At 42.6% G+C, this 16,657-nt stretch overlaps 1 protein-coding gene across 1 annotated transcript; it reads right to left on the bottom strand.

Moving 5' to 3' along the window:
- Nucleotides 1-234: 234 nt before the first annotated feature.
- Nucleotides 235-16,378, bottom strand: LOC133111620 (rhombotin-1-like). The gene is made up of 4 exons (XM_061222105.1): nt 15,773-16,378; nt 4,407-4,620; nt 1,352-1,477; nt 235-1,011 (listed from the first exon to the last, which is right to left on the bottom strand). Exons 1-4 carry the CDS (start codon nt 15,792-15,794, stop codon nt 906-908), a joined length of 468 nt encoding a protein of 155 aa, XP_061078089.1. The 5' UTR covers nt 15,795-16,378; the 3' UTR covers nt 235-905.
- Nucleotides 16,379-16,657: the final 279 nt, after the last annotated feature.

The following is a 16,657-nucleotide window of genomic DNA, read 5'->3' as shown; positions in this document are numbered from 1 at the left end:
GGGTAGTTACTCCAGCTCTACGGGTGTGGGGTAGTTACTCCAGCTCTACGGGTGTTGGGTAGTTACTCCAGCTCTACGGGTGTGGGGTAGTTACTACAGCTCTACGGGTGTTGGGTAGTTACTCCAGCTCTACCGGTGTGGGGTAGTTACTGCAGCATACTTAAACATGAGCACTAACACTGCATTTCCCATAACCTTGGCTATTCATTACAGAACACTGCAGGCGTATTTACATTTTATTTCAAATAAAACAGCATTTTTTATTAAGTTAAATATTTCAAGATGAGTCAAGATGAGAAACTCCTCATTTCTTCATATGCTTTGGTTGGTTCAAACAGGTAAAAAGTTGAAAGCAAAGGTCTTTAAAGTTCATTCATGGATTGTCGTTTAGGAGCTGTAGAACAGACAAGCCCCCTGGTTTTAGTTGGCAAATGTAGGGGGGCGGCAATGTAAACATTTATGAATCTTGAATTTGCATGAGTAATAAAATTTAATTAGATTTTCATTAAAAAAGTTCAAGTTTATAGATACAGAAAAAGAGACTGTACAATCCCTCATTCACAAGGTGGTGGGTGAGGACATTAAAAAACTGAACAAACAAAATGAAAAACAACCCAAAGCAAACATCACAAACATACATTAACTCAGCACTCAGCTATGCCGGCACAACTGTACATTAAAAACATGGAACCTCCAAAAGTCTGAGTCAGACATGGAACCTCCTAAAGTCTGGGTCAGACATGGAACCTCCAAAAGTCTGGGTCAGACATGGAACCTCCAAAAGTCTGGGTCACACATGGAACCACCAAAATAAGAGTCTGAGTTACCCGGAGGTGAAGGGGTAAAAAGTATTGCAGGCAAACGGCTGCTCTTGGCTTGGTGCGAGTGTCCAGGGAAAGCTCACTCTATTGGACCCGTGTGTGGAAGCTGCCATTCAGCTGACCCTCCTCATAGTCCATCTGACACAGAATCATGTTGTTCTTGAGGAAAAACTTATCCCCAACGCAAAACCTGTAAGGGCGGGCAGGAAACTGCTTTTACACACAAGGATAAATGCTGTTGCTACAGAATATGGTAGAGCAAGCACACACACACATTTTATGTGGATACTTTAAACTGCCCAGCAGTCCGTATAAAGGACTGAGTGTGGTCGTTGACAAGTGTAGTGTAGCTAAAACAAGCCTTTTCCACCATGGCCTGTGTGATGCCAGCATTGGCCAGGCAAGGCAGATGTTTAAAATGAAAACACAATCGGTCAGCACTATTTGAGAGAGGGGGCAGACCCAGCTCAAGTGTGGTGTGTTTAACCGTCAGTGGATAAGAGACACTAACTCCCACTCGGTCTCCTTACCTCTGGTTACAAAGCTGACAGGCAAAGCAGTCCAAATGGTAAACATTATCTCTGGCTCTCATCACCATTTCAAAGGCGGGGATGAGTTTGCTGCAGGCGGCACAGTTCCCTGTTGTACCGAAGAGCCTGCAGAGAGAGCAGGGCCGCAGTTACAGCCCTGAGCTCATAACAGCACATGTATCTTGTAGCACGCTATTTCTGTTAATGAGGGTACAAACTTAGATGTTCTTTGATATCTATACTCATAGTCTAATTATCAGTTGGGGGTGGGTAACAGAAGTAAATTTGAGATTTGGGTGCAGCTCTTCTGCAATGACTCTGTGAATGGAGTAAGGTTATGTTGGGGGTATTAGAATCACAGATATACAGGAGCTGTACAGGAGCAACTCAACCACACCATTAATACCCCACACCTACTGTACAGGAGCAAATAAACCACACCATTAATACCCCACACCTACTGTACAGGAGCAACTCAACCACACCATTAATACCCCACACCTACTGTACAGGAGCAACTCAACTACACCATTAATACCCCACACCTACTGTACAGGAGCAACTAAACCACACCATTAATACCCCACACCTACTGTACAGGAGCAACTCAACCACACCATTAATACCCCACACCTACTGTACAGGAGCAACTCAACCACACCATTAATACCCCACACCTACTGTACAGGAGCAACTCAACCACACCATTAATACCCCACACCTACTGTACAGGAGCAACTAAACCACAGCATTAATACCCCACACCTACTGTACAGGAGCAACTAAACCACACCATTAATACCCCACACCTACTGTACAGGAGCAACTCAACCACATCTTCAATACCCAGTGGTCATTAACAAATCCAAAACTCCTGAAGACTTTTTTCTTTATTATGGAAATAATTTGTCATCTGCTGTGGAGGTCTTGACCTGCCAATCCCTTTGCGATTAGTAAGCTCACCAGTGCTCTCTTTCTTCTTAATTATGTTCCAAACAATTGATTTTGGTAAGCCTAAGGTTTGGCCGATGTCTCTGTTTTATTCTTGGCTTCTTTGACTTTCACTGGCACAACTTTGGTCCTCATGTTGATAAACAGCAATAATGGTTTCCAAAGGTGATCCAAAGACTAGAGGAAAGACTAGGTACTGAGCGCACTATTTTACTCTCATTAAGGAGGCAATTAAACACACCTGAGCAATTACAAACACATATGAAGCCATGTGTCCCAAACATTATGGTGCCCTGAAATGGAGAGGACTATGTGTAAACACAGCTATAATTTCTACATGGTGAAACCAAAATGTACAAAAAATACCTTCTGAGAATGTGCCCTTTAACCACATGTTAATTGTATGATTCCAAATCTAATATTGTGGCAAATCCGAGGCAAATCAAGATGGGTCTTTGTCCCAAACATTATGGCGGGCACTGTATGTGATTGGCTAACTATGGAATGCGTGTGTATGTGATTGGTCGCTAGCATTGATCCCTGACCAAACTTATTCACCTCAGTAAGTTTGATAATTGGCCCTTTTATAATTGGCAGTAAGGTGTGGTTTCCCATGTGAATGTGTGTCCAAGTGGTTCCAGTTAAATAGACTCTTTATAAATTGAGGCCTTTAATTCTACTCTTGAGGATCCTCACATCACGGCGACGCAGTGCTTCCTGCCTGAGACACTTCTGTCCCTTTCTGCTTGTGCAGGTCTAATTCAATTAAAAACAAAGGCAGGAATTCAAAAGGTATCCTTCTGCCTGCCGTCTAAGGCATTCATTTGTCTGCATTTGTAGATGTGCAAAGCCTGCCTGTTATACGTGAATGTTTTGAAACAACAGTGTTTCAGTGAAGAACATTCACACAGAAAGCCCTACATATATTCTGGATCTTTGGATGTTTATTTATTATTTTTATCACTGAAGGATGCTAGGTCCAGGCCTGGGTTGTGGACCAGTAAGAGTGGGGCCCATTTAATAATGTCCAAATGTGTAATCTGCAAGCTGTCACAGTATAAGGAAGTCAGCTCTGTCAATGTGTGACTGTGACGCATCCCGCTGTATTCACGCGTCTTGGCTATGTTCACACTGCCCCTGTAGTGTGCTTCTCAAACACACCTTCTGCCTGGAATGTCCTGGTGCTTGATGCATACCAGCAGACACTGTATAAATGCATACAGCTCACAGTTAGCACGAGCCTAGCACATTGTCACTGTTTATATCGACACAGCTCACATTGAGCGCTAGTGTAGCACACTGCCACCGTATAAATGCATGCAGCTAACAGTTAGCGCTGGCCCTGCACCCTTTTAGAAGGCGTATCGCTCCCTAATGTCCTGATCCTCCTGGACCGCCCAGCGACTGGCCACTGCAGTGTATTCACGGCAACATGGTGATTGGAATAGTTAGGGGACAATTGCCTACTAAATTGGGAGAAAATGGGAAAAATCAGAAAATAATTATGGGCCAGTTATAGGCTATTGGGTAATGATGTCATTCACTTTGTTGTTTTACAAGATCTGTGATGGACTGCACTTTATATTTTCTGAAATAAGTGTATATTAAAATGGGGTTTTCCCTATGAAATGTAATGTTAGATGGATGGGCAGGTGAAGGTACATACAGAAAACACTAGAAGCACTGTGCTAACACTCACAGCCATTTTCAGCATGAACCAGGCCTTGTTCTGGTTTGAACAAGACATGCTGGTTAAAAAAAGCTCACATTGTAATTTCAATTAAAAATTCCCTTTTGATAAGTGGGTGACTAATCTGCTCTATTTAATGTATTAAAGCTGTGTGTGGGTGTGGGGCTCTGGCTATGCCATGCCTGACTGGTCAGCCAGCCTTGCATGGGGAGGTCACCAGATCCCCAGCCCCCAACAATGAAACCGCTAATTAATCTATAATTAATCTATAATCTGCTGTTCTGGGTGGTAATGACCAGTGAGTATGCACCAGAAGAAGAGGGGCAGTGAAGTGGGAACAGAAACTCCCAGGGTTTGGGCACTGGCCTCAGGGCAGGGAGAGGAGAGGAAGAGAGGAAGCCATTGCACCCGTACCTCAGGTAGTCCCGGCGGCAGAGGATGAGGTTGGCCTTGGTGTAGAGCGTGGAGCCCACCTCTCCCAGGCGGCAGTCACAGCAGGCACACTTCAGGCAGTCCTCGTGCCAGTACTTATCCAGGGCCTTGAGCAGGAAGCGGTCCTTGATCCTGCGGCTGCAGCCAGCGCAGCCCTTCTGCTTCCCCGTGGGCTGGAGCGACAGCATCGGCACACCTGCAGTCAGGAGAACACACACATAAAACACACACACTCACAAAACACACACATAAAATACACACACACACATAAAACACAGTGTTTTGTAACTCCTCCTCAGGCAACGATAACAGCTTGTAAGAATTTTTCCCCATTCTTCCTGGCAGAACACCTCTAGCTCAGAAATATTCTTCGGCCTCCTTGCATGTACGCCATGTCTGAGATCTTCAATAATATTCAAGTCTGAGGACTGTGGTAGCCAATCCAAAACCTCCATCCGTCTTTGATTTTGAGGTATGTTTTGCCTTGCTGGAATACCCAACCTCTCTTCAACTTCAATGTCGACACTTTTTGAACATTAGCCTCTAGAACTTCTTAATGCTTGTTTCCGTCCACTCACAAAATATTTCACCCCCAGCTGCCACACAAACACAACGTACACACAAACACACAAACACAACGTACACACAAACATTGAGTTTTTGTAGCCTTCTTCTTTGTGGAAATGAGCCATCTTCATTCTGAAATCCTTGGACAACTGTTTAGAGGAACCCATGGTTGTTAACACCAGACAGAACAGCCAATGCAGTTGGATAATTTAGAAATTTTGGAAAAGTAACAAAGAATATTTCAAAAGGGTTCCCAAACTTTTGCACAGGGCACTTTTCCTTTTTTTATTTATAAACAGTAAGAAATTAAAATAAAAACAATCTTGCTTTAACATTTGCAGAAAGGTCTCATGTTTAACTCTGTGTACCATTTACAGTTCAGGTTTGCTTTCTATCACATACAGATTAATTGTAACAAACATTTAAATCGGGGTGCCCATATTTTGCACCCCACTGTACGCATGCTGTTCTGTGTGGCCATTATTCAGTTTATTTCAGACCCAAGCTGTGGAAGTCAAAAAATAAATCTAAAAAATACCTAATAAAGTGTTCACTGAGTGTAGTTAACATTAACTAATTGATGTAATGCACTAATGCATTTGTTGACTACAAACTATTGCTTTCATGAAATTCATATATATATCAGCAAACTTCAGTTACTGCTGTGTTAATGCTGCATTAATGTTGTGTTAATGCTGCATTAATGTTGTGTTAATGCTGCATCACTGCTGTGTTAATGCTGCATCACTGCTGTGTTAATGCTGTGTTAATGCTGCGTTAATGTTGTGTTAATGCTGCATCACTGCTGTGTTAATGCTGTGTTAATGCTGATTACTGCTGTGTTAATGCTGTGTTAATGCTGCATCACTGCTGTGTTAATGCTGCATCACTGCTGTGTTAATGCTGCATTAATGTTGTGTTAATGCTGCATCACTGCTGTGTTAATGCTGCATCACTGCTGTGTTAATGCTGTGTTAATGCTGTGTTAATGCTGTGTTAATGCTGATTACTGCTGTATTAATGCTGTGTTAATGTTGTGTTAATGTTGTGTTAATGCTGTGTTAATGCTGTGTTAATGCTGCATCACTGCTGTGTTAATGCTGTGTTAATGCTGCGTTAATGCTGCATTAATGTTGTGTTACTGTTATGTTACTGCTGCATTAATGCTGATTACCGCTGTGCTAATGCTGTGTTAATGCTGCGTTAATGTTGCTTTAGTGCTGCCGGCTCCCTTTACACGTCACTCTGCTCAGAACACAGTTACACAATCCACAAACTGCCCTGCTGTCAAGCACTCTGCACTGTAAATGTGCCTTTTAGTCTCCTAAAGGACAAATAAAGTCCATTTAATAACTGCACTAAACACTAATAGTCTAGCTGCGGTTGACACGTGTGTTTGGACTAAAAGGATCCCTGAGGGTTGAGCTGGCACTAACAGGTCAGTTTGAGCTGAAAGCACAGGACCCGGCTCTTAAGACTCTCTCCCGCTGCGCTATCGATCGCTGTACCAGAACACCGCGCTTTCAAAACACATTTACACTGAAACACACACTGTCTCTCACCAGCACTGCTGCCAGAGCAGGGACAGAGAAAAGTGCTTCTCAAACTATTCACCTGCTCACCCCACCAAGCACTTCCTTATTCATGTGTTAAGGTTGTCTTAAACAAAATGCCATGGTTTCATTGATAACACATACACCACATTGTGAAATTGACTGCAGCAGTTAGAGATTAAAGTAAATGGAGAATGCACAGAATTTCCCCCTCTTCATACAGAACTCTAAATGTCTTTATTGTATCAGTAATACTGTGCGTGTAATAAGTGTGTGTGTGTGAGTTTGTATATGTGTGTGTGTGCATGTATGTGTGTGTATGTGTGTGTGTGTGTATGTGTGTGTGAGTGTGAGTGTGTGTGTGTGTGTGTGTGTGTGTGTGTGAGAGAGTGTGTGTGTGTGTATGTGTGTGTGTGTGTGTGTGTGTGTGTGTGTGTGAGTGTGTGTGTGTGTATGTGTATGTGTATGTGTGTGTGTGTGTATGTATGTGTGTGTGTGCATGTATGTGTGTGTTGTGTGAGTGTATGTGTGTCAGTGTGAGTGTGTGTGTGTGTGTATGAGTTTGTATGTGTGTGTGTATGTGTGAGTGTATGTGTGTGTGTGTATGTGTGAGTGTATGCGTGTGTGTATGTGTGAGTGTATGCGTGAGTGTATGTGTGTGTGTATGTATGTGTGTTGTGTGTGTGTGTGTATGTGTGTGTGAGTGTATATGTGTGAGTGTGTGTGTGTGTGTGTATGTATGCGTGTTGTGTGTGTATGTGTGTGTGTGTGTGTGTGTGTGTGGCAGAATGTGGGAGAGAGAGAGAAACAGGGGAATCAGGTTATTTCCCTGAAGGATTACACTAAAATCTTTAATTTGCCGCTTGACAGCCAATTAGTTATTCTATTCAAAATCGTTGCTTTAAATAAGATAACTAATTACATACAAAGGTCATCCTTTCCCCTTCCTCTAATGAGGCACTTTTAATTGTCTTAGAAACCCCCCATTCCCAATCTCTACGCATAGCTGTGTTGCATAAGCATGGTGGCCTATGTTGCATACAAGGCTAATGCTAGCACTCTGCTCCTACAGTAAGATCACATAGCTCAATGCTGAGGAGAGGCTACAGTAAGATCACATAGCTCAATGCTGAGGAGAGGCTACAGTAAGATCACATAGCTCACTGCTCAGGAGAGGCTAATGCTAGCACTCTGCTCCTACAGAAAGATCACATAGCTCAATGCTGAGGAGAGGCTACAGTAAGATCACATAGCTCACTGCTCAGGAGAGGCTAATGCTAGCACTCTGCTCCTACAGTAAGATCACGTAGCTCAATGCTGAGGAGAGGCTACAGTAAGATCACGTAGCTCAATGCTCAGGAGAGGCTACAGTAAGATCACGTAGCTCAATGCTCAGGAGAGGCTAATATTAGCACTCTGCTGTTACAGTAAGATGGTAAATGGTTGGCATTTATATAGCGCCTTTATCCAAAGCGCTGTACAATTGATGCTTCTGATTCACCCATTCATACACACACTCACACACCAATGGCGATTGGCTGCCATGCAAGGCGCCGACCAGCTCGTCAGGAGCATTTGGGGGTTAGGTGTCTTGCTCAGGGACACTTTGACACAGCACGGGCGAGGGATCGAACCGACAACCCTCCGACTGCCAGACGACTGCTCTTACTGCCTGAGCCATGTCGCCCCTAGATGCTAATTCTGCATTCTGCTCCTACAGTAAGATCACATAGCTCAAGGAGATGCTAATATTAGCACTCTGCTACTATAGTAAGATCACATAGCTCAATGCTCAGGAGAGGCTAATGCTAGCACTGCTCCTACAGTAAGATCACATAGCTCAATGCTCACGAGAGACTAATGCTAGCACTGCTCCTACAGTAAGATCTTATAGCTCAATGCTCAGGAGATGCTAATATTAGCACTCTGCTCCTACAGTAAGATCTTATAGCTCAATGCTCAGGAGATGCTAATATTAGCACTCTGCTCCTACAGTAAGATCACATAGCTCACTGCTCAGGAGAGCCTAATGCTAGCACTCATTTCATGTGTGTGGTAATGCGCAGATCTTCATTCTCTGTAACACAATGGATCTGACCATCATTATATGGTATTATATAATATTATATTATATTATATTATATTATATTATATTATATATCACACGATATCGGCCGGTGGAGCAGAGTGAAGCTCCCAGGTTAAAGTGAGAGAGGGGTTGTGGATGTGCCGCACCCGTGCAGCAGTGTGCACAGCAGATGTGTGGGAAGATTTGTCCCAGACTGTGTCCATGAAGCCACCCTGCATCTCTGCCGATCTCAGCCATTACAGCTCTCCTTCATGCATATTCTGCCAGTTCCACTGCCTGCTAATTAGCCCCGCGAAGCAAGGGCAGTGACTGTGCCCAATCTGGCCCCTGCCCCAAACCTGGCCCCGCCCCAATCCTGGCCCCGCCCAAATCCTGGCCCCGCCCAAATCCTGGCTCCACCCAAATCCTGGCTCTGCCCCAAACCTGTGATGCCATATTATTTCCTTGAAGAGCAATTTTTATCACTCTCACACTCTCACACTCTCACACTCTCACACTCTCACACTCTCACACTCACTCACTCACTCACTCACTCACTCACTCACACTCACTCACTCACTCACACTCACTCACACTCACTCACGATTCCTGATGCAGTGTGCAGGTGTGATCAGATGCTGTTTGTGTGCAGGTGTGTGATCAAATGGCTGGGTATATTCATAGTGAGGCCCAACACTTTCACCTTCAGAGGAAATAACTGACCAATGCAGTCATGTTTCTGACCAATCAGCTCCCTCTCCACCTCTTCCGCTGTGCAGTCATCTTTCTGGCCAATGAGAGCTCTCTAACCCAGCCATGCATTCATGTTTCTGGCCAATGAGAGCTCTCTAACCCAGCCATGCAGTCATGTTTCTGGCCAATGAGAGCTCTCTAACCCAGCCATGGACTGAATGATGACAGGGTTTTAGCTCTTTACATATGGATTCCTTTTAGTCTGGATGTTTCTGTGATCCCAGTTCAAAGTTCCACCCAGTGCTGATGAAATACATGCAAATTTAAGTTATGGATTAACCCAGCGATAGACAACACATCTTAAATACCCACAAATCCATTTACTCTCCTCGGGAGAAAAGAAAACAGTCTTTAATTAGTCACTGGTGGACAGTCAGTTTGTAATTAGTCCCTGATGGATTGATTCATCCCAAGGCTCTCTGACCTGCTCATTAAAGAGACACACAGAAGCCATTACCTTTCCAAGCTCCTCAGGCTCATTATAAACTAGCATCTACACACATGCATCATTCTGCAGCCAGATAAATATGAGCATTCCTGCGCTTTCATTCTGCCCCCTGAATGGAAAGTGTGGTGCATAGTGCTTTTCTGCATGTGTGCAGGGGTTTCGAATGGAAGCTGAGTCCATGAAGCTAATCCACTTTCTTTTACAGTGGAAGTCATGTCAGGTCCAATTGATGATTCATCCTGAAAATGCTTTGGAATCACAGAGAAATAAGCACGGCTAGTTAGCTAACACACACACACATTCTCACACTCACACACACACATTCTCACATGAAAATTAGCAGGTGAAATTGACAATTAAATGAATTACTGCGCTTTCATTGGCAGATTAGGGGTCTAACTGCTGTGTGGACCTTGGTGCCCCACAGAATGGCTTGGGCTTGCATGGCTGCTTCTGGAGTGGGCTCAATAATCTTTATTGATGATGTAACTGATGGTAGCAGCAGGATAAATTCAGAAGTCTACAAGCATGTTCTGTCTGCCAACTTATGGAGAAATTTGTCCAAATTAATTGGGAGGAACTTCATCATGCAGCAAGACAATGACCCAAAACACACTGCCAACACAACAAAGGACTTCATTAGGGAGAAAAAGTGGATGGTGTTAGACTGACCAAGTCAATTACCAGACCTTAACCCAATTAGGTGTGCATTTTACCTCCTGAAGAGGAGATTGAAGGGAGAAACACCTGAAACAAACAACCGAAAGAGACTTCTGTAAAAGCCTGGAAAAGCATCAAAAAAGAAGAATGCAACAGTTTGGTGATGTCAATGGGTCGCAGGCTTGATACAGTTATTGGAAGCAAGGGATATGCTACCAAATATTAAGTGTGATTTACTTTCATTTACTTAAATACTCGCTGTTCCAGTACTTTTAGTCACCTAAAAATGTTGTGGTCCGATACCAAAGGTGCTATGTTCTAAGTAGTTTAACACATCTGCACTCACCAAGCACTTTATTATGTATTTATTATACTAATATATATTATACATTACCTCTGTTGTAATGTGTAGTCATTTGTGTTACTATCACCTTCCTGTCAGCTTTGCCCAGTCTGGCCATTCTCCTCTGACGTCTCTCATTAACAAGCTCTAGAGACTAGTGTGTGTGAAAAACCCCGGAGATCAGCAGTTTCTGAGATACTCAAACCACCCTGTCTGCCACCAACAATCAAATTAGATCACATTTTTTTCCCCATTCTTATGGTTGATGTGAACATTAACTGAAGCTCCTGACCCGTATCTATATGATTGCATGTATTGCACTGCTGCCACACAATTGGCTGATTAGATAATCGCATGAATTAGTAGGTGTAATAAAGTAAAAATGTTCCTAAATGTGCTCGGTGAGTGTAGGTGTAAACTCTTGTCTTGTGTTCATCTTTTTTTTTTAATTTTATATATCAAATATATTAAGTGGATTGCAAAAACAAAGGAATTGGCTTTGCTATTCTAATACTTTTGGAGGGGACTGTATCTACATGTGCACAAATGCATCCATACACACGTATGTATAAACAGAAGTACATGCACTCCTACAGAACCCCCCCCACCCACACACACACACACACACACATATATATGCACTGTATACATGCAAAATCTCAGGCTTCAAAGCATCCAACAAGATCTTTTTCCAGCTAATCAGCTCAATGGCAGATCAATTTGTTTCTGGTTGGGAACAAGCTTGCATAAATATATATGCAGAGTGCATTTATGCGGTGTTCGATGTCCACATAAATGATTAATTACAAAAGATTACCAGCTCATGAACATTGGGAAAGAAAAACAATGCCATTAATTTGTGTCGCTAAATACCTTTCAAATAAAAAAAAAAGTTTATTTACAGCGCAGGTGTTCCCTGTGACGGGTAACAGCAGTGTCAGGCCCAGAGTCCCATACCTCATTAGCAAAAAAGTGAATGTCAATTTATCTGCCACCCAACAGTGACTGCTTATACAGAGGAGCAGAACGCACTCCTAACCCTAACACCAACAGTGACTGCTTATACAGAGGAGCAGAACGCACTCCTAACCCTAACCCAACAGTGACTGCTTATACAGAGGAGCAGAACGCACTCCTAACCCTAACCCAACAGTGACTGCTTATACAGAGGAGCAGAACGCACTCCTAACCCTAACCCAACAGTGACTGCTTATACAGAGGAGCAGAACGCACTCCTAACCCTAACCCAACAGTGACTGCTTATACAAAGGTGCAGAACGCACTCCTAACCCTAACCCAACAGTGACTGCTTATATCGAGGAGCAGAACGCAGCAGGTCAACACACACAGTCAACCTACAAATCCAATGTGATTATTTTCCAAAACTGAATTGAAAACAATCTAAACTCAAAAAACAACAATTGATGAAACACAAACTGTGGCGCTGTCCAGCAGAGTGAAACCTGTGGGTAAGGGTTACTGTGAGGGTTACTGTGGTTACGTTACTGTGGTTACATTACTGTGGTTACATTACTGTGGTTACTGTGGTTACTGTGGTTACATTACTGTGGTTACTGTAAGGCTTACTGTAAGGGTTACTGTGGTTACTGTGACCACACAGGACACAAAACCACCAAATTCCAGCCAATTTATGCGATTCAGTCTGTTGTGTTCTTAACAAAAATGTGCCAACGAGTCTGTGCTCCAGCTCAACTGGACGAACTAATTAAGTGTGTATTTATCAGTGTTTAATCTAACCAATTTTCATACACAATCATATTACTCAGTCCAGCTTACAATATTTTTCTCATGGCTTAAAAATGATGCAGTGATGTAATTGTGGTCATATGGTACTAGAGTTATGGACATAATTATTATAAGATATGTATGAAGAATTAAAATCTGGCCATTCTGTGAGGTTGTGTGCTTACTCCACGTATGATTTTAAGAGAGAATGCTCTGCACTATAACATTCCATCTGAAGGTATTATGCTTCAGAATAAGGCGTAATATTGCACAGTAATATTGCACAGTACCCGAGGGCCGCAAAAACTGATGCAATTTCAATATTTGAAATTGGCAAGTTTAATTTAAAGAAAGACCAAGGCTATAAGCGGGGAAAATGGCAAATACACAAGAGAAAATTGCATTGCTGGGACAACAGTGATACACAGAAATGTATAAAAGTAATCTCTAAATGGAAATTAGAAATCAACCCCACAGAAAAAAAAATAGCAAAAGAAATATTACTGTCCAGTTTCTAAATCAATATCGCATTGCTACAAGACACAATAACCATGGTAACTCGGGTAAAAAGAATGAAGCAGTTCTTATTATTTCCAAAATAAAATCTGTGCCTGAAGACCAGGTTTTATTATTATTTTATTTTATTATACTGACCGATCAGGGTCTTGTCTTTATTCACTGCTTTTCAATCACACGCTTTATGGATGTACAAATTTCACAGGACAGCAAGCTAGTTAACACAATAACGTATCACCAAAGAAAGACACAGAAACATGCAGGACAATAAAAGCCCAAATCAGAGCTATTCATCTTCAAATCACAGACATCCTAACATTGAAAAAAAAAAGTCTGTGGGTTGCTGCAAAACTGAATGTTCAATGTTTTTTTATTTTTATTTTTTTTACACCTTCCTAAAACAGATGGTGTAAAAAAATGAATCCTGACATGAATATTGCACTCAAACTTACACAAGTGACCAGTTGCAGGTTTATTACCTTTTGTGTGAGTTTTACAGTATACTGTAGGTGGTTGATTGTGTGTGGTAATTGGCTGTATTCGTTTGAGCGTGTGCGGTAATTGGCTGTATTTGTTTGAGCGTGTGCGGTAATTGGCTGTATTTGTTTGAGCGTGTGTGGTAATTGGCAAGTGGACATTTAGAGTTTTGAGGTTTTATGTCCAAAATAGTACTGTGCATTTTGAGTATTCAGGTACCGCTCTGACATTAAGTCTTCAACCTACCTGGCACTATTCGGACAAACAGAGCCTTTCCCAAAAGTCACTTTCTTCCTGTATTTAAGAATTCCATACAGGCTGGATTGTGGATGTACAGTAGGTCAGAAAATGAATGCGACATTTCTGCTGTGTTTAAAAATAGGCAAAGAGGGAAGAGAGGGAATTGATTTATATCCTACTTTCCCAAAAATAGTTTACAGAACAGAAACTAAATTATCTTTTCTCAAGGAGAACTAGTTATTCCTCAGGATCTTTGACACAAAGGCACACAAGCATACAGACACATGCACGCACGTGCAATGATACACTCAAACACCTGGACTTTACTCTGCTCTCTCCTGGCAGTGCACTGTTTTGATGGTCAGTTTTGTTTCACCAGTAATAGGAGGTAACAGGTTCACAGAGGAGCGATATTTTCTACACAGGAGTGATTTTTTTTTTGCCTTGAGTCTGCCGTTTCCCCTGATTAGGCAGCCAGGTTCAGGCTGTTTCATGAAAGGCACTGAAATGCCCTCCCCAGGCCCCATCTCACGGCCCAAATGGGTCCGTATTCAGCCGGAACCTGCAGTAATGGCCGTCGGGCCCGTGGTCTGGAACAAGGCCCACATTAACAGCTCTGACCGTGAGTGGTGCTTGAGACGGCCCACCTCTCTGCCAGCCTGCACACACAGCGTGAGGCTTTTAGGCCATGAGCAGCAGGTGATCTAATGCCCCTAAAAGCCCCTCTCCCGCTCCTGTAATTGGGCATCAGTAGTTAATGTAGTATTGACTGCATCACATCCTCTCTCCCTAATGCCACCTGCAGCACCTTCCACAGCCCAACTGCTTCGCCAATAGCTGCTAAAAGCAATCCCCAATCATGAATTGTATAGGAAACTTTTAGCAAGACAGACATTCAAAGGAGACTATTTACAGTTCAGTTAATCTGGGTACATTAGTAAGATGTGGATTCAGAGAGACAGGCCAATTTCTGATCCCACATTGGTCTGATCCCTTTATTGGTTTTAGATGGGTAAATGAAAGTTAGAATAGATACGAAATATCCATTTTCAGATCTAAATAATGGCTCTAAAATGGGCGTCATTACCTCTGAAAGACCGCTCGCGGCTAAAACGCATTGTGCTCGATGGTCAATCTGTGAAAGATGACCAGAACGGTTCGTTTTAGGTCAGGTGATGTTTGGTACAGATAGACATTGTGAACACGTAGTTTGTTTTTATTAAGAAAACACGATACAGATGAACTCGCATAAGACACAATTATGTATGCACAGTAGTATGTCGAGCGCTAGCCTAATTAAACTCATACATAGTACATAGGGGAACATATGTAGGTTACTCTTTAAGAGTTGATGTAACACTTAAGATTATACTGTGCGACATGTTAATATTGTACGTTATTATTAATAGTGTAATTATCTGTATAGTTAAAGTACTGTGTACTCCGACAATATTGGCATATTAGACGGAGAAGCACTTTAACCAATTTGAAGTCGACATTACTCGAGCTGAAGTGGAACTATAGTGAGCCGTGAAGTCGAATACAGCTGTCAGCTTGTACGCAACCGCGTAAAAGACCCGTTACTGTCAAAGGCGATATGGATAACACGCGTCCAAGAAACGGTTTAGGGGAAGCGGAACGTTGAATTTCTCCAACATCGTGATTAAAGTGATTGTTTCGATGGTCATAAAAAACAATTACTTTAACACAGAGATTAATAAGGGTCGCAGTTATTTGTAGCATTTGAAACGGACAGATGCGTTTCCTTAACTTCGAATAGGGACAGAAATGAAATAATGAATGTAGCTATATCCTCGCAGTCGCCAATAGAGCGTTCTTCATTCGCTGACTGGAAAATGAAGCGGAAGCAGAGCAGCCAATATCTCCGGACAGAAATGCAGAAGACGATCATACCCTGCTGTTGCAGCGGAAACAGACCCAGATCACTTCGTGACATTAAGATGAAATATCACCTACCTTCTTCCTTGTCCAGCACCATCGTCCCGAAGAACGAGGAGTCCGGCTCTAGGCAGTCCGTTCTGGGATCCAGCAGCCTTCGCCTCCCGCTCTACTTCTTTCTCTCGAATTGCCTTGCGATGATGAACTAAATTGCTATGTTTCAAGCTGAACTGTGTGGTTATTCAATAAAGGAAACCATGCATAATGACTGCAGGTTGACTTATTGTTTTTTTGTTGTTGCTAAATGTCCTGATAAATTCGCTTCCCTGGCTCAGTCCGTGTCTGTTCCTTTGCTCTCGACATAAACCTCATTGGGGAAACAATCTAACGGTAATTTACAAGATCAAAACCAGACTGTTTCGCCAGCATCTTCTTACGTTGAAGATAAAGAACGAAATAAATGCCTTCGATTTGCTGTGGCGCGTTACTGTGTTCCGCGGATCAGAAGCAGGTTGGATTTGACCGGAAAGATTTCCCCAACAAACTGTTTATTCCGCTTGCATTTGCCCCAGAAGTGCGTCTATATAGAAAAATCCGATTTCAGACCTGGCCACTGCTGGAAGCAAAGCCTACTCTCCTACCTTCTCTGGCAATTATGTGATGCGCTCTCTCTCGTCAGCTACCAAATACGTGCGCGCAGTTACCCATAGACCCGCGGATTCCCCGGTTAATTAAATCAATTCATTATGCTCAGATCTGATTAGCAGCCCCCCCCTTTGAATCAATTATTCAATACACACACATAATTGTTTGTGCCAGAGGTGTCTAAGTATTAGCTTATTTAACTCCAAGGACATTAATTACCCCTTGGGCACGGGAACTTTTCTCATTAATTCTGACAAAACGCAACAGCACAGCGAAGGAAAAGCACGCGCGGCTGTGGTGAGGGGTTTTATTGCGACA

Source organism: Conger conger, chromosome 15 (genome assembly GCF_963514075.1).
Source record: "Conger conger chromosome 15, fConCon1.1, whole genome shotgun sequence".
NCBI lineage: Eukaryota > Metazoa > Chordata > Actinopteri > Anguilliformes > Congridae > Conger > Conger conger.
The sequence above is the reverse complement of the archived record's forward strand: the minus strand, read 5'-3'. Positions and strand labels throughout refer to the sequence as shown.

Coding starts and splice junctions, on each gene's coding strand:
- LOC133111620 (XM_061222105.1), bottom strand. CDS start 15,794: ATGGTGCTGGACAAGGAAGAAG. Junction 4,621..15,772: donor GGTGCTGGACAAGGAAGAAG/GTAGGTGATATT, acceptor TCCTGACTGCAG/GTGTGCCGATGCTGTCGCTC. Junction 1,012..1,351: donor TGTCAGCTTTGTAACCAGAG/GTAAGGAGACCG, acceptor CCGCCCTTACAG/GTTTTGCGTTGGGGATAAGT.